The sequence below is a fragment of the Labeo rohita genome, chromosome 22 (assembly GCF_022985175.1).
Source record: "Labeo rohita strain BAU-BD-2019 chromosome 22, IGBB_LRoh.1.0, whole genome shotgun sequence".
Lineage (NCBI taxonomy): Eukaryota > Metazoa > Chordata > Actinopteri > Cypriniformes > Cyprinidae > Labeo > Labeo rohita.
In genome coordinates this window covers 9,441,329-9,466,015 of record NC_066890.1, presented here as the reverse complement: position 1 = coordinate 9,466,015, position 24,687 = coordinate 9,441,329, and the positions used below count along the sequence as shown (strand labels likewise).

General features: G+C 36.9%; 1 protein-coding gene across 2 annotated transcripts; it reads right to left on the bottom strand.

The window, feature by feature from the left end:
- Window positions 1–650: 650 nt before the first annotated feature.
- On the bottom strand, window positions 651–21,792 carry LOC127153944 (adhesion G-protein coupled receptor G7-like). 2 transcript variants are annotated; one of them, XM_051095263.1, is made up of 17 exons: window positions 21,663–21,792; window positions 12,154–12,396; window positions 11,950–12,063; window positions 11,728–11,831; window positions 11,431–11,574; window positions 9,126–9,217; window positions 8,866–9,008; window positions 7,224–7,328; window positions 6,934–7,085; window positions 4,928–5,086; window positions 4,688–4,800; window positions 4,280–4,611; window positions 3,785–3,866; window positions 3,524–3,682; window positions 3,279–3,438; window positions 2,983–3,168; window positions 651–2,899 (listed from the first exon to the last, which is right to left on the bottom strand). In XM_051095263.1, the coding sequence occupies exons 1-16, from the start codon at window positions 21,697–21,699 to the stop codon at window positions 2,992–2,994; spliced, it is 2,316 nt and encodes a 771-aa protein (XP_050951220.1). In that variant the 5' UTR covers window positions 21,700–21,792; the 3' UTR covers window positions 651–2,899; window positions 2,983–2,991. The 2 variants fall into 2 exon arrangements, with proteins under 2 accessions (XP_050951220.1, XP_050951221.1); XM_051095264.1 differs by having other exon boundaries at window positions 651–2,896.
- Between the last annotated feature and the right edge of the window lie 2,895 nt (window positions 21,793–24,687).

Sequence of the window (24,687 nt, the reverse complement as noted above, 5' to 3'; positions counted from 1 at the left end):
GCGGTATTTCCAAATCTCAAATTGCTCGCCTACAGCTTGTACAAAATGCTGCAGCAAGACTTCTTCGTAAATGTCGTAAACATGAACACATCACTCCGATTCTGAAAGATCTACACTGGCTGCCAGTCTCTCAGAGAATTCATTTTAAAATCCTTCTTTTTGTCTATAAATCTCTACATAACCTAGCACCAGCGTACCTCTCTTCTTCATCTTTACTCTCCTTCTAGAACACTAAGATATTGTGACCAGGCTCTATTAGTAGTCCCACATGTGAGGCTCAAGCGTAGAGGGGCACGGGCATTTGCGGTAGCAGGGCCTCAACTTTGGAATATCTTGCCTTTAGAGATTAGAATGGCACCTTCTCTGTCTTCTTTTAAGTCCTTGCTCAAAACTTATTTTTTCTCTTTAGTGTATTAATTCTGTTATACAGTTGTGTTAAACGGGTTGTTTTATTTTTGTGTGTATTATTTTTGGGGTATGTTTTATGATTATGCTTTTCTGTGAAGCACTTTGGTCAGCCTGAAGGCTGTTGTAAATGTGCTATACAAATAAATTCAACTTGAACTTGAACTAAACAGATTCTGGATTTCGCTGGACCTGCAGTTTATATTAGTTTGTTTATTGTCTGTCCTCAGTGCAAAGCTGATCAGTGTCAGATACTGATTTGAATCAAAACAGAATAAAAAGAGGAAATACATATCCAATGTACAGGTATGTATTGAATGCAAATTACAATGAATTACAGTTTATGCATCTTCTAGGTATCACAAATGTATTTTCTTGAAAATGGTTCCCCCTGGTGGAGATGCTCTCCTGACTATTACAGAAACTCTACCAAGATCCCATGAACTTAAAATCACCATGGTTACTAAACAGAGAACACAAGATAACACAGGATTATGAAGATCTGAGTCATTAATTTCCAAATTTATAAATCCAGACATAGGATGAAAATAAATTCAGACCCAACAGTCTACATGTCATTTCATCAATGTTTAACATATGTCAACAGTTAATTAGTAAAAAAGTATTGAGTCAAACTCTAAAGATTGGTGTGTTTACGATACATTTATATTATTTTACAATAGAGCACATCAATCAGACAAGGCAAAAACTGGCGGCTGACAATGCACTTGCTGTGCCAAACCTGACGTGTCAAGCCTGTTTGGACAGGCAGCGAAAATCAGGCATATCCATCTCAATTTAACTCATTGTCAGGCCATGCAAGATGTAGATGAGTTTGTCTCCTCATCCGAATAGATTAGGAGAAATGTAGTGTTAGCACTTGCTCACCACTGGATCCTCTGTACTGAACGGGTGCCATCAGAATCCATATAGTTGATCCACAACAGTAATCTACACAGCTCCAGCCTATCAGTTAACATCTTGTGAAGTAAAAAGCTTTGTGTTTGTTAAAAAAAACCCAATAATTAAGATGTTTTTAACTTCTAAATTATCTTCTAATCTTAATATTAAATTAATCTTCTAATTAGAAGAGAAGTTTTCACAGATTAGGCCCTGTTTGCAAGCGAAAAAGTCCAGAACAGTTCTAAACAAACATGCCAGTGGATTTTGAAGTAAGAGGACGATAGCGGATGGACATTTTACTGGAGTAAGCGCTATTATTGATTATAGAATGATATTTTGTTTCCGAAGTGACAGTTCAGAGTTAAAACACCTTAAAGAGCAGGTCATATTTTTTATAAAATATATATTTTTTGCAGTTTGTAACATAGCTATTCTTCAATGTAAAGAGTCTGTAAAGTTGTTAATCAAAAAAGTGCAAAGAAGGAGTCGACTCAAACAGTCTGACCTGCCCACAAACACTTTCGCTAATCAGTGTGTTTACATCATGTCGAGAAGACGCTGTGTTCTGCGCTGTGAAAGCAAGTTTTTGTTTTCATTGCCGAAAGTTGATGAGGAGAAGAATCAATATTTTGACTAACAAGCATCTCTGAACCACAACCGTGAGTAATCTAGAGCGAGTGACGCGATGCACATATTCCCTTCGCGTTTGGTGTGAACACACCATAATGTAGACTGTCATTGTTCCAATTAATTTGTGTAATAATAAAGAATGTAACTTAGACATATTTTGCTTTACAAACTGTGTCGCTTCATCAGCTAGTCACAATAGCACTCGGCTAACGTATCTACTATTATTCTTCGGTTATGTTTTTACAGTTTTGCAGCTGAACTTTAGCTGTGGGCACGATTTGTTTGTATAAGTGTTAAACAAAATGTTTTTATGTCAATATTTTAAGAACGGATTGGAGCACTATATTATTGTTTTATGTAAAGGTGCATCAAGGTTGCCAGGTTTTCACAGCAAAACACACCTGATTGCTACTCAAAACTAGCCCGATTGCGTTTTGAGGGGTGTCCCCCATTAAAAATCCCATTCAGGGGTGTAAAATATACACTTTTTGTCGGGGTTCCCATGGTAAATTTGCAGTCCAGGGGCTAAATATGACGTTACTGGGGTCGACTTGGCAACATAGATGGTAGTGCTCGCTAACTTGCTCAAGTACTCCTCACTGTGCCAATCACAACAGGTTTGGACAATTTTTGGGTGAACTATTCCTCAAATTATTTAGTACTAATACTTTTGGAATAAGCAGGTCACATTGCATAACCTGAAAGATGTGTCGATAGTTGGTCCTAAAGAGTGAAAATTAAAACCAAATCAGATTTGTGAGAGTGTGAACAAAGCCCAAGAAGTTCCTAATGACATGGGCATAGAATATAAAATTGAGCTGCCAACTCAACACTGAATCTGGATACAGTTGTACAAACACCAAGAGCGTTCTTAAATGATCTGACTCAAGCTGATATTCCTCCTTGTCTTCATCACTGCTGAGGTGAAGGCCACACTCTCACCAACGATCTACACCGGCTACTGTATAAAAAGCAGAGTTTTTAGAAGGTGGTTTGTATATAGTATTTGTTTAGACATTGTGATATATGTATTATTATTATTACCTTGTGCTGTCAGTGATCTGAGGATATGTAGCTTTCTATGCTTTCTATGCTTTCTTGCTTGTTATTTTTCCATAAATATAATGATTTCTTGTGAAGGCCTATTTCTGGTGCATGCAGAGAGTTGAGAATAGCTGGATTTGAGTTTAAAAAAGGCTTCAAAGTGAATAAAATGAATATCTGAACACCCTTTGGAAATGGAAATGGAAAACTTGTAATGAATACAGAAGCACTGACAATTTCATTCATAGTCCATTATCAGCTTTTTGTGCATTTTTATGCAATGTGCATTAACTCACCTGTGTTGTGTTTAGAAGACAGAAAACAAAACTGAGAATTAATTTGAGAGTTTCTTCGTGGGTGATGAGCAAAATGTAGCCTATGAGCCAAGACAAGCCGAGTATCACTGCCAGAGAAAAGCTACTGAAAATCTTCATCTTCAAAGGAGTTTTACGTGATCTACAGAGCAACAGTGTGTTATTGGTGGAATATATTCTCATAAATCCACTTTGGTTGACAACTGATAACATTTTCTGGCACTTACGTGTTTAAGTTTGGGTCGGTCTTGCAAATGTTGTACGAGAAGTACAGCAGTATTGCTGTGCTTGAGATCAGCATGATCAGTGAAGGGAGTACGAATCCCCAAAGCATGGGTTTCTTTGTACTGAATGTTTGTTTGTGGTCCACTGAAGCCAGCCAGCAACTGTAGCAAAAACAGAGTGCCAGCTAAACCAACATTTCCAAAAATCAGTGTAATAATGAAATAAAATAGTGAGGTTAAAAGTTACAACTATTTGTTACTTACAACTCTTCTTGTCGATAACCCAAAGGCTCATCCACACGGTAAGTGGAACCCAATGAGATACTGACAATAACAGCAGGCAAACCTAAAAAGAAAAGGCTTTATAGACACTGATGGCATTGCATATTGGAGACATTGTTTCATGGTTAAGGTTTAGTCATATGTTTATTGTGCAATTAATACCCAGGATGTAGGGGTGGGTGAACTAAGCAATATTCTTTAAAATGTTGGTTGATAACAATACAAATTGGGATATCTACATTTCAAGACTACTGTATATAAAAATGACTAAAAATTCAAGTCCAGTAAGATTTTAAAACAAGCGGTTCATTCATAAATTCGTATGACCTTCATGCTGTGGAAATATAAAAGGAAAAGACAAAAGACATAGTACATTTAACTATATATTGCTTAAACCCAAATGTATTGCCCAAATTTACCAGTACGTCGTTGGTCATAAATTACATCAGTGTTTTGTGCATGTTCAATGTCTCCTACCCCATCCAACAGCCATGCAGACTTTTGGAAACCATCGAGGTGTTCCAGATACTGGGCCGTGGAAGAGCATGTACACATTAATGCCGTACAGAGTGTTCCAAGTGAACGTAGCCAACAGGAAATACTGAAGCAGAGCTGTAAATGCTGTACAGGGTCCCTCATCTCGGTACTTGTGGTGGTCAGACTCAGGAACTATATTCTCCCCAGACACCCTTGTTACATTCATATGTTTGACAGGGTTGTTTATGCCAAAGACGAAGAGAAGGTAGAAAACCGTCATGCTTAAGCAGATGTTCACCACTAGCAGAGTAGGACTGCCTCCTCTTGACTTCCTGTTGTATGTGTTTGAATATATAAAAACTGTTTTACCACTGCAGAAAGCTGTATGCAAATGGTGTAAACTTTTACCTGGTTCTGATTTGGTACAATGCTGTGGCACACAGTCCCAACACAGACAGAGCACAGCCAATGATGCTGATCCAATGCAAAGCTTTAGAATAGTTATAGTTGATATCAAATGCCTGCAGAAAATGACACCTGCATTAAATTCTAGTGGTAGTGGACTTTAATTCACAGCATCATAAACTCTACTGATCCATTCAACTTAAATATAAATGTTATTTACAAACTGACGCAAATATAGCTTACCATCAGAATAGCAAAGTTTGCTTTTTGCTGATTTTTACAGCTGCAACCTGCACTTCCTGAGGAGTTCACAGTTTTGGTGCAACCGTCTGTGATCCAGTCATTTTCAGAGTAACTCCAAAACACACATGCAAAGTCGTTGAGAGACATTGTGGAATCAGCCTAAGAGTTCAACAGTGTGTTAACTTATCAACACCATACTTGTACCAACCTCTGTCAATGTATCTGATAATGAGGAACATCACAGTATAGTTCTGTACACTCTTAAAGGGGTCATGAAATGTAGTTTCAAATGTTTTTTTTTTTTTTTTTTTTTTTTTTTTTTTTTTTTGTTTGTTTTGTTTCTCAAGGTTAGTTTATAAAGTTTAAAAGCTTTTCTACACCAAAATGTTTGTAAACATTATAATTTTCCATCTTCATGGAACAAAAAGGGAATTGAAAGGGGCATTATCTTTTGCAGAAACAGAAGTAAACGCCCACTGCTGTGACTGGCTAACTTTATTACACTTATTAAACAGACTGAAACTAAGTCACACAATGAAACACAGACACAGCATAAACATTACAGTATGCTCCCTCCTGGAAAGGTGCATCCTCGTGCCATACAAAATGGTTCAACTGAGGAGGGAGGGCCACTGTTCAGAGTTTATCTCCAATCCTAACCAAACACACCTGAACAAGCTAATCAAGGTCTTCAGAATTACTAGGATTACAGGCAGGTGAGTTTTTTTCAGGGTTGGAGCTAAACTCTGCAGGACATTGGCACTTTCCAGGGGTAAAGGATACCAACGGAGGGGTAAGTGATGCAGAGGGGTAAAGGATACCAACGGAGGCAGACCAAGGAGCTGGCTGTTAGAGGAGCCATGGGAAACACTGAAGAGACACTGGAGATACAGGAACACTGGGTATTACCTCCCTAAACCATGTTAGATTTTGCTGTATTTGGCTGAGCAGCAGTTTGGGTGGCTCGCCAATGTATTATATTTCTCTAATACATAAAGTAAGTAAGCTTGACCAGAGTTCTTGTGGGGAGAAGAATTTATTCATGCTTGTTGGTCTTCAAGAATCTTAACTCATGTAAGGGTCTGAAGCTTCTTCCTAGTTTCTTCCAATGTTCTGCATAGCTTCTCCATAGCTTCAGACCCTTACACGGGTTAAGATTAAGTTCCTCCAAATATCCTCCAAAAGCCTTGTCCATCACATTCAGTGACAGTGGATGTGGCTTCCTTCCATCCTTTCAAACTCCAATAATACTCCCTTGACAATCCACAATGTTGATAACTCACACACCTGGTCTGTCCAGGATGATGGTTGGCTCAGTCCTTATTACTGGCTCGTTCATCCAGCAGGCTCAGGTCGTCGGTGGAGAAGTGGGGTTGGTGTGGTCCTCGGCTAGGCCGTTGGTGAATGGAGAATCATTATTCACCAGCATCCACTCCACAAATCAGGGGTGCCATAACGGGAGTTAGGTAAGGGCCCGAGGAAGGAGAGGGGGGTTCGAACGCGATTTCTCCCGAGGGTAGTCATTAGTCATTGCAGCCATGCATTTCTAATGCTCTTTAGGAAGGGTATGCAAAGTGTTTGGAGGTGCAGTTTCTTTACATCCTTTGACAGAACAAGTTTGATGTTCTTACTCGACATATAACAGTATATCGCTCTGGACAAACATGAGCTGTTCAGAACACACCTCCTTGATTACATACGTCGATGACAGACGTTAAGGGGTGTCTTATTCTAATCTGGGTGTTCATATTTTAAACTGGGTAGTGAGTTTTCAGTTCTTAAACTTGCCAAGAACACAACTTATCAAGAACATTTTGATTCTCCATTTCATGACCCCTTTAAAAATAAAGGTTCTTTATTGGCATTGATGGTTCTTCAACTTCAATGGAATCTTTCAATTACACAAAAGTTTTTATTTTTTTAAGTTTTTTATTTTTATTTAATGCTATTCACATTTCAGACTGCATACTTTTTGTGCCAAGAGGGAAGTGTAATGTTGGACTCACCGATGGTGTGATTGTAAAGTGAACATTTTCAGGATTTTCTTCAAGATTAGCAGATATCACTCTTCTCTTGGTATCCAGAGAAGGTTTAAAGCTTTTTGACTGGAAGAACTGATCGTTATCATAGAGGACAAAGCCAATAGTTTTATTAAAACCTACAGAAAGAGTGAGATTACTTTTACAATGATCACTCTAAACAGATAATTTCATAATCTGAATAATTCAAACAATGAGTAGAATAATTACAATGTACAACAAGAGGAGAAGTAGAGTTATGAAGAATCCAGCTTTACCTTTGCTGAATGTGATATTTATTTGAAAGTCAACTCCTGTTTGGTTAATCTCAGCCTTAGTTGTATACAGTTTTATTCTGTCAGTTGAAAAGTTATCACTCTGCCCTGGAAAAATTAAGATAAATAAGTCTTTTAGAAACACGCCAACAGTCCAAAATGATATTTAACTTACATTACAGCACACTACTGATTTTAAATTTATTACAATTTAACATAGATGTTTTCTATTTAAATATATACAGGTGCATCTAAATAAATTAGAATGTCGTGGAAAAGTTCTTTCATTTATTTCAGTAATTTAACTCAAATTGTGAAAATTCAGTGCACACAAGAGTGAAGGAGTTTAAGTCTTTGGTTCTTTTAATTGTGATGATTTTGGCTCACATTTAACAAAAACCCACCAATTCACTATCTTAACAAATTAGAATATGGTGACATGCCAGTCAGCTAATCAACACCTGCAAAGGTTTCCTGAGCCTTCAAAATGGTCTCTCAGTTTGGTTCACTAGGCTACACAATCATGGGGAAGACTGCTGATCTGACAGTTGTCCAGAAGACAATCATTGATACCCTTCACAAGGAGGATAAGCCACAAACATTCATTGCCAAAAAAGCTGGCTGTTCACAGAGTGCTGTATCCAAGCATGATAAAAGAAAGTTGAGTGGAAGGAAAAAGTGTGGAAGAAAAAGATGCACAACCAAACGAGAGAACCGCAGCCTTGAGAGGCTTGTCAAGCAAAATCGATTCAACAATTTGGGTGAACTTCACAAGGAATGGACTGAGGCTGGGGTCAAGACATCAAGAGCCACCACACGTGTCAAGGAATTCGGCTACAGTTGTTGTATTCCTCTTGTTAAGGTCCACTGTGTTTTTTGAAAACCAAAGTCACTGCACCCGTTTACCAAGAAATTTTAGAGAACTTCATGCTTCCTTCTGCTGACCAGCTTTTTAAAGATGCTGATTTCATTTTCCAGCAGGATTTGGCACCTGCCCACACTGCCAAAAGCACCAAAAGTTGGTTAAATGACCATGGTGTTGGTGTGCTTGACTGGCCAGCAAACTCACCAGACCTGAACCCCATAGAGAATCTATAGGGTACTGTCAAGAGGAAAATGAGAAACAAGAGACCAAAAAATGCAGATGAGCTGAAGGCCACTGTCAAAGAAATCTGGGCTTCCACACCACCTCAGCAGTGCCACAGACTGATCACCTCCATGCCACGCTGAATTGAGGCAGTAATTAAAGCAAAAGGAGCCCCTACCAAGCCCCTACCAAGTTTTTTTTATTGGTCTTATGAAGTATTCTAATTTGTTGAGATGAATTGGTGGGTTTTTGTTAAATGTGAGCCAAAATCATCACAATTAAAAAACCAAAGACTTAAACTACTTCAGTCTGTGTGCATGGAATTTATTTAATACACAAGTTTCACAATTTCAGTTGAATTACTGAAATGAATGAACTTTTCCACAAAATTCTAATTTATTGAGATGCACCTGTATTAAAGTGTACTTTATTCCTGTGACGCAAAGTTGAATTTTCAGCATTATTACTCCAGTCTTTAGCGTCACACATTTCTGATTATTATAAATGTTGAAAACTGTTGTGCTGTTGAATATTATTGTGGACACTTCAAACACTTGCCTTTAAAAGCAATTAATTGCACTTGTAGGATCGGCTTTGTTGAATTGGCCTGCCCCTTCAGTGACTGCACTGCAATATTCGGTTGCACCAACAATGGATTTGGTTCCTCACGCAGAGACACTTCCTGTAGAGTCTTTGTTAGTCTGAACAAACAATCCAAAGTCAGACAAAAATAGAGTGCATATACTGTACATATACTTTGCATATACTGTAAGATGGAACTGCATGTCAGTGGCAGTGAGTGTGAAAAGTTTTGTTACTCAGAAATTGCAGTATTGTTGACAGAAGAGAATATCTCACGACTTGCGTTCAGGAGCTGACTGACTGTAGTGACTGCTGATACTGCAATATCCTGCACAACAAAGAAAAAAAAACAACTTCTCATGACATTTCTAGTATTCAGTATTACATGAGATTGTGAGTAGCATTCTGTGCTAAACCTGGATTAGTCAAATTAGTATATCTGTCAACAGTATAGTCAAATTAGTCAAATTTTAGTAGGTATGTGTATAGTATATCCGTCTATTTCATGTGAAGTTTGAAAGATTTGACACTGAAATGCAATGTTTCCACTGTAGATGGAAGTGACAACATGCAAATTATGAAAAATAAGTATTTATACAAGAGTGAAGAGAGAATGGAAAAGACATGAACAAGAAATAAATAAAAGTTACTTGCTATATTTTTAGCCTGATCATTTAAATTTAAAAATGGACTCTAATAATGAGTACACCCACTCTGAAACTTAACAACCCAGCAGTTTCTCTTTGCCCTCCTAAAAGTTACAAAATAAAACAATTATTTATTTTTTATTTTTATTTTTTATTTTTTTTTTTTTTTTTGTTCTGGTGCACGTTAAAGGCAATTTTCTGACTGGCTAGTGAGTGTTGAAGCAAAACATTTGGAAGAAAACTTGGAAGAGGAATGACAAATCATTAAGGGGGGAAATATGCCAAAAGAAACACAGAATTTCAAAAACAATGTACTTGTAACAAGGTCCAAGGTAATAATCAGATCCACCAGTGGTAATGATCAGTGATTTTATTTATTTATTGATAATTATTGATTGATTTTTATTTATTTTATTTATTATTTCTATTTTATAGAAATAGCAATTAAATGTTTCAGGGCCAGAAAAAATGATGAAAACACCTTTTCATCTCACATCACACATTACAAAATGTATCATGCGATCTGGGAAAACCCGTGGGATGTTGTGCTGGGACGTTTACAGGAAAATCAAAAAATAGGTCGAATGTCAATTTTTTGTCAAAATTAGGTTTTCATTAAATTACTATTCTATAACATCTTGTCTATCATCTCTGAAAATATCTCGGTGAAATTCACTTGTTTAGAGCAGAAAAACAGCGATTATTTGCAGCAAGCAGACATGACTGTCTTTCTCTTATGTTAAGAACGCACTGCAGAGATGCTTTCCCGTAACACCACAAAACAGTTAACTTTTTAAACCCGCTAAGTGAAAGCCGTCCCACTTTGCAGTGATTTGACCAAGTACGACATGTTCCTGGATCAACATCTTTGTTGACCAGGGTCAACAAAATATGCTAGCCCAGGAACACATCTAACCCAGCAAAATCAGGACATGCGTCTCTCTTTAAACCTGTTTTTTCTCAAAATTCCATACCTGAAAATCTTTGCTATCAGCCAAATTAAGATAGCCATAACTCTGGCTACGTTCAAGCTATTGACAAACTAAAAAGTTTTGGAAAGGGCTTGAACCCAGCTTTCATATGGTATCAAAACCCAAAAAAGGTTAAATTTCACCATGTGTTGGGTTTTCCTAGATCGCATCACATATATATATAGACTTCTTAGTAATCCATACTCTGGTTTTATGAGACCAAGTTAATCATAATGGATTTAACAACATCTGAAATGTTTAGGGTTTAGGAAAACAGCAAACAGTGGGAAATATGCATTTAAACTGGTAAATATAGAAAGAATGTTAAAGTCATTTATATGTTTTCATATGTGAATTTTGGTGTAGATCGGACACTGTACAGTATGCCTGAATTATAACAACTTCCTTTTTCGTGGCGAATCATCAAAGTTTGTCAGTTCACCGCAGACACACCCTTCAACGAAAACTCAAGATCTTCACAATTTAATGTCACAAAGGGCTTTAGACTGCCCAAATTTGGTGTTGATCTGTTAAATCTCTAGGAGGAGTTTGTTTATATACAATGCCTGAAAATGGCAAAAAAGGCACAAAACTTGCATTGAAAATTCAAAGTAACAAACTTCCTGTTGGGTTTCGGACTTCGTACTGGGAGACTTTTTTTTTGGAGGTATTGGTGTGTTACGTGTGTCTATCAAATTTCGTACATGTATGTAAAACATTGCTCGAGGAGCATTTCGTTACAATTTTATAGGAGGCACTATCAAGCCATTTCAAATGTAAATTTTCATCAGTTTTGGCATGTGTGCAAAGTTTCATGAATTTTCGAGCATGAGTTTTCCAGTGCTCGGGCCCTAAAAAAATGGGGGAAAATGGGGAAAATGACAAGTAACTTTAAATGTTAATATTTCTTTAAGGTTTATTACCGTAATATGTTGGTCAGAGAGCAGGGCTTTGGCTATTTGAGCTGCATTTGTGATGTTGTGGGGTGTTAGCCATTCTGGTATGGATGTGAGGATCTGGGTACTGAAGGATAAATTCCGTTTTACTTCCACAGTAGCTCCAGAAACCTTGATATAATTAAAAAGAAAAGAAAAAAAAAAGGGGGGGCGGGGCGGATCTGTTATGAAATCAGACTGTTTCTGTATTCCGCTGAGGAAAATGTAAGATAAGTAAGATTTATATGACTAAATATTACAGTCATTAGGCATAATATTACATACCTGTGTATTAATGTTGTCCAGTGTCAAACTACAATTAATAATATTTGGAGGATCAAATAAATGAGTATTTCTGTTACAGAGGGCTGAAGCCTGGTGCATGCCAGCTGGAAATAAATACACAAACAAATAAATAAATATTAGTTAAATGACAAGATATGGCAAGTACATTCATACTTTGAGTGTATTGTTATAAAAAGGAAACTAGTAGAGAGATTTCAGTACCATTTGTTGTTTCTGGTGGACATCGCTCAGCAGAGGAAGCAAACTGGCCTAAGACAGTTTTTGGAAAGGTGAATTTGCTATTTGTTGTGGGCTTTTGTCCAGAGCAAAAATTTGCTGTAAAAAAACAAGGCATTTAGTAACTTTGAAACATTTTATAAAATTATTCAGTCTATATATCATGCAATATTTTCAGTGGGTTTTTACAAATGTTGCAGACAGCTCCAGTCCAACTTTCATTGCAGATGCATTGCTCTTGTTGTAAGGTACCCCCATTTTGACACACCAGACTCTGTACGGTCGCTGTTGTGTGAAGGGGGCTGATTGTTGTAATGTTGTTTGGTGTGGTCTCTGTTGTGTGAAGGGGGCTGATTTTTGTGATGCTGTTAGGTTCGGTCGTTGTTGTGTGGAAAGGGCTGATTGTTGTGATGTTGTCGTTTGTGTTTTTGGCTGTTGACAGAGACAAAACATCAGTTAAAAGTATCCAATTGTGATCACTAGCCTTTAGTCTTGCTAAATCTGGTCTAACATGACAACTTATATGTTAGCCAAGAACCAACATTTTAGGAAAGTCTAAATAAAGCCACATTCACAGTGCCAACAATATGTAGCGATTAATTTCAACATGATCCAGTTATATGAGAAGTGTTTGGAAAAGTAATCCATTACAATATTGCGTTACTCCATAAAAAGTAACTAATTGTGCTTTTTAGTTACTTTTTATGGAAAGTAATGCATTACATTACTTTTGCATAACCTTTTGTCCCATAAGCCCAAAAGTTATATTTTTGGCGGCTGTAAAGGTTCTTTCACATCAAAAGTGAAATCAATAAGTACAAACAACACATCAGATTAAAGAGTAACAAAATCGGACAAGCTTATCTCATAAAACATTAACCATGAATAGACTGTACAAATTGAACAGAAATAATGTTAGCATTATGTAACCCCAAGAACTCTTTCTTCAAGCAAGGGGTGACCACAGAAAACTAGTAATCATCAACTTATGTCACAAAAATAGAATTTATTTTTTACAAATAAGCAAATATGACAAAATAAATATAATCAACATACATCAAATAACAAAAACTCATTCCCCCTCAAAATAAAGGATATTGTTAGCCAGCCCACCCTCTGTAAAGCCCACTACAATCCAGGCTTCTCCACACAAAGTAATCAAAAAGAAAAAAAGGAAATAAATTACATAAACACCCTCCACTTCCTATTACATGTAAGACACACCTCACTCAAAAAAAGGCACTCAAAATCAATGGTTAATTTCACTGCCAACATAACCCTCATGCAAATAAATAGTCACGTGTTTTAAAGTATCTACATGTATAGAGAGTACAAAAGTTGGCTGGTAACATGAGGCTGGGAAGTGATATACAAACAAAGAAAGAAAAAAACAAAAATAGAAAAAATAGAAAAAATAGAAAAAAATAAAACACTCGGCTGGCCAGTCCAGTTCACAACAATTAATAAAATCTTAACTGCGCTGCAGGCATACAGCGCGCTCATGCAAGGACCGGCTAGCTGAGGAAATACAACATAAACAAACACTGGAGGAACAGCGATCAACTTCCCATCACCCATCGCGCTGATTGCACGAACACCTGTAGCCAATCAGACGCCCTGTATAAGCCCCGGACTTTCCCCTGTGACTGACCGAGTATTGTGGTTTTCTATTGCTGTTTCGCGTATCTTCTGTGTTCCCTAGTTCCAGAGTTCCCTGTGTTTAGCTTTCTCGCCTGGTCTTCTCGTTTCGTCTGACTCGCCCCCTGCCTTTGGACTACTCGCTTGTTTCATGGATCTCCCCTTCACTTTTTCCCCCTGGATTACGCTCACCGATCTTCAGCCCACGCTTGCTTCACAGACTATTCTTGTGCCTCGCCCCAACGTACCTGTTTGCTATTGTTTCGTCCCTGCCTGTTTTCACCATGTTTTTGTCTGACAGTAATAAAAGCTTGCGAATGGATCCGCTCGCCTCTCGTCTCCCTCCCCACGTTATATGGGCATTGCCATTCATACTGGCTACAGCGGAAGTTATTTTACACAACTACTCGACGTTTCCGGTTTTCGAACGTGGACCATGAAAAAGGCCCATTGTCTGTTTCTACACTCTTAAAAAACGCTGGGTTAAAACAACCCAACTTGGGTTATTTTGGTAACACAATGCTGGGTCAAATATGGACAAACCCAACAGGTATTTTAACCTAGCCAGTTGGGTTAAATCTTTGACCCAACATTCTGGGTTGTTTTAATTAACTCAAATTTTGAATTTAAATTACTACCTCTGGCTTAAAATTAACCAAAATGGGCTTCGGGTTCTGGTGACTGAGAGAATGGCAGCATAGCTCATCGTCCCCTCTGACGATTCAACTAACAGATCTCCTAAACCTTGAGAACAAATAAAAACTTTAGTTAAAGCAGTCTGTGATAGTGGGATAACAATGGAAACAAGAGAGAAGAGCAGAAAAACTAACACAGACGCCTTGGAAATTGAAGGTAGACAGCAAGGAGGCGCCGGCGCAGCACATGCGTTAGCACACGATGCTAATTGTGCTAACCCGGATAGTGCGCAGATCAACCTGGAACGAATCTTGGAAGAGATTCAAAACTTTCGAAAAGAGAACAACCGTCAACTTGATGAAATCAAGATCGAATTAAACAAGACGAATCAAAGGATCAGTCACGCGGAAGATCGTATTAAAGGAATTGAAACGCGAGTGCAAAATGTGGAAGAGACGATGAAAAAAATGATAAAGATGCAGTCGCAGCTGGAAAGCAAACAGATTGATTAAGAAGGCAGGTCAAGAAGTGACAATATAAGAATATACAACGTGCCCGAGGACATAGAAAAAAATTCCATGAATGACTACGTTGAACAACTGCTGTGAGACACTTTGGATTTTCCTCTGGATACAGAACTGCATGTGGAGAGAGCCCATCGGGCACTCGTACCAAAACCTGGGAAGAATGCGAGACCAAGATCGATCGTAGTGAAATTCCTCAGGTACAAAATGAAAGAAGAAGTGATCCGGAAGGCATGGGAGAAAAAAGATATCTTTGTGGGCCAACAAAAAATCTACTTCGATCACGATTATCCTCCTGCGGTTCTTCAAAAACGAAAGGAATATTCGGAGGTGAAAAAAGCGCTGAAAGACAGGAAGATCCGATTTCAAACTCCATACTTGGCAAGACTACATGTGTTCTATGAGGACGGGACTCACATCTATCACACAGCTGAAGATGCTTTTCTGGATATGGTGAAAAGAGGGTTCCATGTGGAGAAAACACTGCTGACCGAATCACTAATGGAACAACTGGAACACACGTCTTGGGAGACCACAGCACAACAAAAGACAAGAGCTAAAAAGACCCAGAGATCGACAGACGTCAGAGATCGTCTACAGGCATATAGAAGATAACTGGAGTCTACCTAATGTTATGCCATCTACAACTAGAAAAGGCTGGAGATTATTCACTTGTTTGGACTATAAACCGTTAGATATGTGTTGACCTGACTTCTCTCTTCGTTTTGTTCTATGACAGCACACTACGTCGGACACGTGAGTTATGTTTTTTTCCGCCATCACAGCCCCGCCATCTTGGAAGGAGGCTGTTATATCTATTATACCAAAAGAAGGAAAAGATAAGCTACAATGTGGATCGTATAGACCTCTATCTGTATTAAATGTTGATTACAGATTGTTTACATCGATTATAGCCAGAAGAATGGAAGAATTCATGCCCAACCTAATAAACCAAGACCAGTCAGGCTTCATTTGTCAGCGCCAAACACAAGATAATATTAGACACACGTTATATGTTAAGAATCATATTAGGAAAAACAAATTAAAAGCAATGATTCTAAGTCTAGATGCTGAGAAAGCTTTTGACTCAGTTAGCTGGACATCTCTATAAGGTTCTACACAGATATGGCTTTCATGAAACTATAATTAGAAGTATACAGGCACTTTATGATAGACCGACTGCAAAAATAAGAATTAATGGTTATTTATCAAAGTCATTTACATTGGAGAGAGGAACCAGGCAAGGATGCCCATGGTCTCCTCAGCTATTTGCACTCTATTTGGAACCCTTAGTACAAAGCATCAGACAGGATAAACCAATCCAAGGTATTAATATAAAAGGAGTGGAACATAAGATTGCCTGTTACGTAGATGACATACTGATTTATCTTGGAGACTCAACCAAATCTTTACCTCAACTCATGATGACAATTTCAGAACTCTGGTCCTCTTTCTGGATATAAATTAAATATTGGTAAAAAAAAAAAAAGTAATTTCATATAACTATATTCCTCTTGCAAATATCAAAGATACATTTACATTAAAATGGCAGACAAAATCTTTTAAATATTTAGGTATCCAACTGACAAAAGACATAGAAAAAATACAAAAAAAGAATTTTCGTCCATTAACTCTAAAAATTAGAGAAGATCTAACCAGATGGAATTTAATTCCTTTTCTCAGATTTAGCTCAAGGATTGAAGCAATTAAAATGAACATATTACCAAAATTTCTATATCTGTTTCAATGTTTACCTGTAGAAATAACTGCAAAACAATTCATAGAATGGGATAAAATGTTTTCACGATTCATTTGGCAAGGAAAAAAGCCCAGAGTGCGTTTTAAAACTTTGCAATTGCCAAAGGATAAAGGAGGATGGGCTCTTCCTTCACTAAAAGATTATTATATAGCAGCACAAATTAAGACTGTGGTGAACTGGTGTGACCCACATTATCATGCTCCGTGGAAGGATATGGAAAGTTATATTTCAAAGAATATCCCTAAACAAGCCATACTAACAGATAGCAAATTACGACAATATATAGAAATTATAGAAGACCCATGGACAAAACTCACTTTAAATATCTGGGCAACAGTGATAAAGGAATACAATTTGTTGGAATACAGTACAGTTTTGAAATGGGTTGCTTATGATTCAGACTTCACCCCAAACAAGTTGGATAACAGATTTAAATTGTGGGCAAAAAAGGGAATTACTTGTTTTTGCACCATTATTGAGAAAGGTGAAATTTTAAGCTTTCAATTACTAAAGGAAAATCAGGACTTCTACAAATACCTCCAGGTTAGAAATTATTATGATCAAAAAATAAAAATAAAACCTGAAGATAATTTGAATCCATTGACAGACCTGCTTAAGAGGGCATACACATCAGGTATTAGATATAATATTGTTTCTCAGATATCCAAGAGGTTGGAAAATATGAAAACACACTCTACAATTTATATTAAGGAGAAATGGAGGACAGAATGTGGAATAAACTTTACTGATGAAGAGTGGTCCAATATATGGAAATTTCAATGGAAATCAACTAGTTCACTAAATTGGAAAGAATACTGTTGGAAAAACATTATTAGATATTTTAAAACACCAGTACAAACGGCCAAATACGGTAATATTTATCCAAAATGTTGGCGAAATTGTGAATGTAATGAATCAAACCATTATCATATATTTTGGGAATGCCTACATATTCAAGAATACTGGAAATAAATACAAGAGGCTCTTGAATATATCTTTAGAAGAGACATACCTCTAGAAAGCAAATTGTTGTATTTTGGCTGTGTATATCCAGATATAGTAACAGCAGATGATAAATACTTGATGGCCAGCAAGAAAGCAATTACACGTAAATGGTTAAACCAAGAGAAACCAACTTTAGATAATTGGATAGATGTGACCACAGAGATTTATACGATGGAAAAGATCACATTTTTGGTCAATTTAAAGAAGAATTTATTCCTGGGAAAATGGAGGAAATGGGTTGAATATGTATCAAAAGGAAGGCCTGATTTTGTTGTTATAAATAAATAAAAGATATGTAGATATATAGTTATAATATATATATATATATATATATATATATATATATATATTATGTACATTTGCAAATATGCATATAACCTCTCATCTGAAGTTATTCTGTATGGAATTGATTTAGGACACATGTTCCCACCCTGGATGTATATAGTTTCTTTTTCTTTTCTTCAACGTTATTTCTCTGGTTATACTGTGAAACAGTTTAACGAAGGCTGAGTATAACTTATAGTTTAAACATACTGTGTAATCGTACACATCCACATATTGTAAAGATAATCTTTGGTTACACTGGGCATTGTACGTAACTTGAAATATGCTATATGATTGTTTATGATTGTACTCGAATATTCACAATAAATAAAAATAAAACAGAAAAATAAATAAATAAATAAACCAAAAATGGGTTGGAAATGAAAAAGCAGATACAGAATTACTAGGGGCAACAGTAATAATCAAAACGTGAACATTTATTAATAAGTGAAAACACCCATGGACAAAAATATAAGACAAACTGAACTATGCAGCATAGTTTTTCAACTCATTTAAACTTATTTAACAAGCATTTTAGGGTCTGGACATGCACTCCCAGAGAACAGCGCTTCCAGAAGGCTTTTTCAATTTGTATTTTATTTTATTTATTTATTATTATTACTTTCATATCTCAACATTTTACAACAGTAGCCAGGTGGTGAAGACAAGAAAAAAAGAAACTAAATTTCAGTGTCACTCGCAATCGTCACTTGCACTCTCAGTTACCTGCAACGTCACTTGGAATCCACACAAATAGCAGGGAAACACACACCAACATAACTTTAAGAACAGACGAGAACCAAGGCACTGAATCAAACTTATAAAGGGGTTAAAGACTTAGCAAGAAACGGAACAGGAAGACCATATAAGGGCACAGAAGGGCGAAACCAACAAAACAGTCCACAGGGGTGTGACATATACAGTTTATTAATATAATGTATATGTATATAGTGTTTTCCTTAGCAAAACATGGCATAATGTGGACTAAGATGATAGACTAAACTCATATGCTCCTCTTCATTATTAAAACAACTACAGGTGAGCCCAGAATAAACACAATGCCGCATTTATTCACATTTTCCCATATAGAATAATCTCTACAGCCCTTTTATATCATTATCTTTTTCCATTATGCTATATTATGTGTTTTACTTATATTGATTTTCTTAGGGAGGAAAATGTCTATTTAACGCATTGCGTTCTGGGCACGTGTGCTTGCCTATATGGAGTTGGCCTTTTTAATATCACTTAATGCATTTCTTATTGCGCATTCATATCTGCTGGTACATTCTCAAAAATAAGGTTCATACTGAATTTGGTCTTTATCATCTTAGTCCGTTTTGCCACATTAAGTGTTTGTTGGGCAAGTAAAAGTGAAAGTTTGCCCATTGTATTCATGGTCATATGCGTGCCTTGAAGTACGTTAAATAAATAAACTATTTATCAAATTAGATTTTTAATGTCACTTATTGTATCTTAATACATTAAGCCATATAAGTATTTATGGTTTTCTATGGGAGGAAAACACTTAACGAGAGAGCATTGTGTTCATATTCTGCTGTTCTGTGGCCACAGATTTGTGGGTCTTGTCTATCTCCTACAGATGACTTGCAGGACCCTGTACATTATGCTATTAAATTAGTTTTAGTCGTTTAACCACCACAGCGTCTTGTCTCCATTGGCAACACGGACCATTTGTGTGGATTACAAGTGAGGTCGCAGTTAGCAGAGAGTGCAAGTGACAATTGCGAGTGACATTGTAATTTAGTTTCATTTTTCTTGTCTTCACCACCTGGCTACTGTTGTAAAATGTTGAGAGATTCAATAAAAAAATAATAAATAAATAGAATAAAAAATAAAAGACTTCAAGTGACATCACTTCCAGAAGTGCAGGCGTCTGAGAATGCAGGTCTGATAATGCAAGAGCATGTCTGCAGCCAGACCCTTCTCAGTATTTTAGAAATAAAAATATAACATTTAAGAGTAATATTTTAAAGTTTATTAAACGGTTCTCTTTTATCCTTTTTTTACTGAAATAGTGGCGAATCTCGTGCTGCTGTGTCGCTGAAATCTGAGCCGGGATGGGCTGCTGTTCCCTGGGGAAACTGCAAACTTCCGACCACCGCCTCGCGTTTCACTCCTAGCTGAAAAATAACATGACTTGACTTCATAACATGTCAATAAACAAACAGTACAGAGTTTTGAGAACATATTTTAAAATCCGAATTAATTAGAAGCAGTATTATAATGATTAAAATCAGTATATGTTGTGCAAGGCTAGGCATTTCCATTACGAGAAGCTACCGTTGTTGGTGCATTTCGCTGACTGACATCTCGTCTGTATGTTGCAGTGTGTGAAATAAAATAATTTACAGCAAAATAAAAACTTTATAGATGGAATAAAACGTATACAAACCTTAATTTCACCGAAGAAGCCCATTAAATCGGCAGCTCTGAGGACTCCCTCCTGAGGAGAATGAAAAGCCCGCGCTCCGACTGTAACCCAACAGCTGAGTTAAAGTGCCTACGCTGGGTTATTTCGTCGGAAGGAGAGGGAGGGGTGTATGGTTTCAGCGGTCAGTGAGATTGACCCAAACACTAACCCAACAGCTGTGTTACACAAAAAACTACCCAACACTGGAAAAATAATATAGATAATATTTCATATTACAGAATTGGCTTGAATATATTAGGTTACACCAAAAGTCATTTCTGTGGGACAGATCACAAACAGCTCAAGATAGTAACTTTGCATATATATATATAGAAGAGTTCAGATGCAAAACCAGCTAAAAGCCATCTTGGTCAAAAATGAGATAATGAAACTGAGTAAATGCTCCTGACACATATTATACGTCCATCAAATACTTTTACTTCAAACTCACTAAATTCCAGCCTCAGCCCAATCAGAAGTACCAGTACTTACATAGAAACCTAGACAAAGTTGCCGGAAGGAAACGCTCATTTTAAAGAAATACGTCTGATGGATATATATATATATATATGCACTGTGTACACAGATGTATTACACAAAAACATTTCCATTTCCATGGCATTTCCATGCCATTTGCTTAGTTTATATTGTTTGGTATAGAACATTACTCAAGTTTTTTTAGGGAAAGCAGAGCATAACACTTTTTGACTTTCTCAGCTTGTGTAAATCTGTCTGTCTATCTATACATAAACCTTACATAAACCTATTACTTCTTTCAGTGATAAGTTTATGTATGGTTAAATAAAAGTTCAGAAATGTTATCCAAAGGTTTGTTACATTTTGCCACATTTTCCCCCCATATAATGTTGATATAACAGCTAGTAACATAATGGTTGCACAGCACTGTCATATCCAAATGCCAGTATGGAAATTGCCCCAGAAAAGCAAACAATTAGGAATGCAAGCTGTGCAAACAGGATAAAATGATAAAACATATGAAATGTCTTGCAATACTGTACAAACTACTCCAAAAATCTACATTATGAAAGAGAAACAAAACCAGGCAATTTTTAAATAATAATAACAACAAATAATTGTTTAAAATATATATACACATGATTAATTATAATTAATATACTCAAAATTGTATTAAGATATGGTTTTATTCTTCTTATCAATTGTTTGTTGCATTTTTAAGAAAATCCTATTTTTTGCCTAAAATTTTATATTTTTTTTAATTCATTATGTTACTTGCAGCTTCTTTGCAATTATTTAAAAAAAAAGAACTAATAATGAAATAATAATAATAATAATAATAATAATAATAATAATAATCCTAAATTTCAAAATGAATCCAACACCAAACTTTACACCTTACCTGAGGAAAAGAAGAAGAGCAGCAGACGGTAGAGCATTTTACATGTACTAGATGTGACATTTGTAAAACTAACTACTAACTACTCTTGTTACTGTCTGGTTTATAAAGCAGAGGTGGAGCTGGATCATTGCTGGAGTGGGAAGTCCATCAGTCATGGAAACATCCATCCATTTACAATCCAACTAATGTTAATGAGGAACTAAAAAGACAACAGCATTACACAATGATAGTAGGCAAGGCAATGCAAGTTTATTCATATAGCACATGTGCTTTACATAAAAGGAAGTAGAATAATCATAAAACAATGATCACAACAATTAAACAAAAAATAAAGTAAAAACTGATTAATTCAATGGTTTAAAAATTGATATAAAATAAATTTAAGACAGTAAAAAATAGAAAATGACTATACATAATGCAATCAGTTTGGACGTAGCACAGTGCTCATTCAGTAAATGCACAGCTAAATAAATGAGTTTTGAGTCTAGATTTAAATGTAGCTAATGTTTTAGCACAACTGCGGGCAGCATAATGGCTAAAAGCGGATTCCCCTTGTTTTGTGTGAACCCTTGGTATTTCAAACTGACTCGATCCTAATGATCTGAGTGGTCTGTTAGGTTTATATTCAGTGAGCATATCTGCAATGTATTTAGGTCCTAGGCCATTGAGTGATTTATAAGTGAGTAAAAATACTTTAAAATCTATTCTAATTGTAACTGGAAGCCAAGGTTATTATAGTTTTGCTTTTTTAAATTTGTTTTATTTTAATATCGTTTTGAAATTTCCAATAAAATTTAGTTTCGTTTTTATTAGTTTCATTAATAATTTTGTTAGTTTTAGTTTAGTTTTTATTATGTGAGCACCTTTCTATTTTGTTTTTATATCGTTTCAGTTTCAGTTTTAGGGTGTTTTAACACCTGCCTCATTTAGTTTGGTTGAATCGCACTAGAGTTCGTTTTCCCTCTTGGTGTGGTTCGTTTGGGCAGGTGTAAATGTAGCACTCGCACTCGAGTGCGCACCAAAAGCGGACCAAAGAAGCGTACCGAGACCACCTCTTCAAGGTTAAACGAACTCTTTTAAACGAACACTGGAGCGGTTTGGTTGTAGTGAGAAAGCAATCCGATCCAATGGACCAACGAACCAGGGTTTATCACACTGTATAATGGGTAATTACAGTTCCATGAACAGCAGTAGCTTTGTTGTTTTGCTAAGGGGCCATTCACAAATCGCGTCTTTTGCGCGCTCAAGTTCGTTATTTCAAATGTAGACGCGTGGCATAAGCTGGGACCAAGATGGGTCTTGTGCATGTAGCCCATTTGGGTCCCACTTTGTGACAAGTTCAATCCTATATGAAATCCACGTGGGCAGTTAACATGGGGCCATTACGGAACCCGCGGACAATCCTATATGGGGCCCATTTTTCAGCCCAGTTCATACCCATATGGGCCCCACATACAAATGTTGGCTGGGCAGCCACGCTCATAACGGAAGCGACGCGGTCACGACGCGCAGACATCGCGCACATCGAGGTGAAAACATTTCAGAGTGCCGCAAGCGCGCCGCAAGTGCACCGCGGGTCATGTGACAAGATTCAACCAATTAGCTCCTTCTTTTCCAGTAACAACATTGAAAGCTCAGCCAACATGGAAACAGCTGATCATAGCTGTACATTTTTAAATAAATTTAGTAGCAAAGCTAAGTGATTTTTAGTGCTGGAAATCCGTTTGTCCTTTGATGAAACTTCATTGAGAGTGCGGGTAATGGTTGCTTAGCAACGGCAGACGCCACGGGAGCACAAGCGACAGAGCGCTTTGGAAAGGAGGAAAAATCGGCGCGCCTAGTGTTTCCACGCGTTTTTAGGCACGATATGTGAACGGCCCCTAGTACCGCTTAAAATTAACCTGTGTCTGTCTGCGCTATTCAAAATCAAAGCGGGCCTTTTCATTTTATAATGCCGTATTATTGCTCTGTTTGTAGTAGGTGTGTTTTAAAAATGTTTTCCTGACGAATCCTGGACTCCTGCTCAAAATTATATATTAATATAATGATACCTAAAAAAAACAAACAAACAAAAAAAAATGCAACAATAAGCCCGCAAAGCTGTTGTTGTTCCATCTTGACAGATGACAGCTGAGCGAAATCCCGGAAAAAAAACGTGGAACTTTGACCAATGAGAGGACAGTTTACTCGATCGTGACTTGTAGTAACACATTTGGTCCAAATTTGTTACTTGTAGTAACAAATTTGCTGTGTGAAAGCGAACCGCACCATGAATAAAAAGCAACACTGTAATAATTTTAACCCATGTTTTCGGAACAAAGCAATCGTTCTACAGGTGTGAAAGCACCCTTAGTTTTACAAAATAGATCACTTCCAGAGTGCAGACCAACAATTTAATTAAGCTGGCTTGAGAAAGCCAACTTACTAAAATCCGACTTAAACTTACAGTTATTATTATTCTTCTGAGACTAAAATGATCAACTCTAAGTCCTCCTAGAGCTTTAACTCTACAAACTCCAAACTCAGTCCAGATCTACAGACTGATCTGACCGGGTGTGCTATATCTTTTCTAACTGATCCGACTTGCGGTTTTCCTAAAAATGACGATTAAAACTGGGAAAAATCCCATAGACTTACATTGAGGGAACGTTCAAATGAGCCAGCACTTTTCAAATTCCAACTGTCAAAACTCCCAGAATCCTCCCTGGTGAAAAAAACAGCATATGCTGGTAGGTATGTTTTGATGCTGGTTTAAGCTGGTCCTTTGCTGGTTTATGTTGGTCCTTTGCTGGTTCATGCTGGTCCTTGACCAGCAACATGACCAGCATAAACCAGCAAAGGACCAGCTTAAACCAGCATCAAAACATACCTACCAGCATATGCTGTTTTTTCACCAGGGCTTTGAGACTCAATCAAACTTCCCTTCTATGTACTGTATTTCTAATCCATTTAAGCTCATTCAAACTCATCTATCTATCTATCTATCTATCTATCTATCTATGGCTAGCAACCAGAATCATGCTAG

Excerpts from the sequence above, each read along its gene's own strand:
- LOC127153944 (XM_051095263.1), bottom strand. The coding sequence starts at position 21,699 with ATGCTCTACCGTCTGCTGCTCTTCTTCTTTTCCTCAG. Across the intron at positions 11,832-11,949 it reads TCCACCAGAAACAACAAATG|CTGGCATGCACCAGGCTTCA; the intron begins GTACTGAAATCT and ends ATTTATTTCCAG. Across the intron at positions 5,087-6,933 it reads ACTTTACAATCACACCATCG|GCTGATTCCACAATGTCTCT; the intron begins GTGAGTCCAACA and ends TTGAACTCTTAG.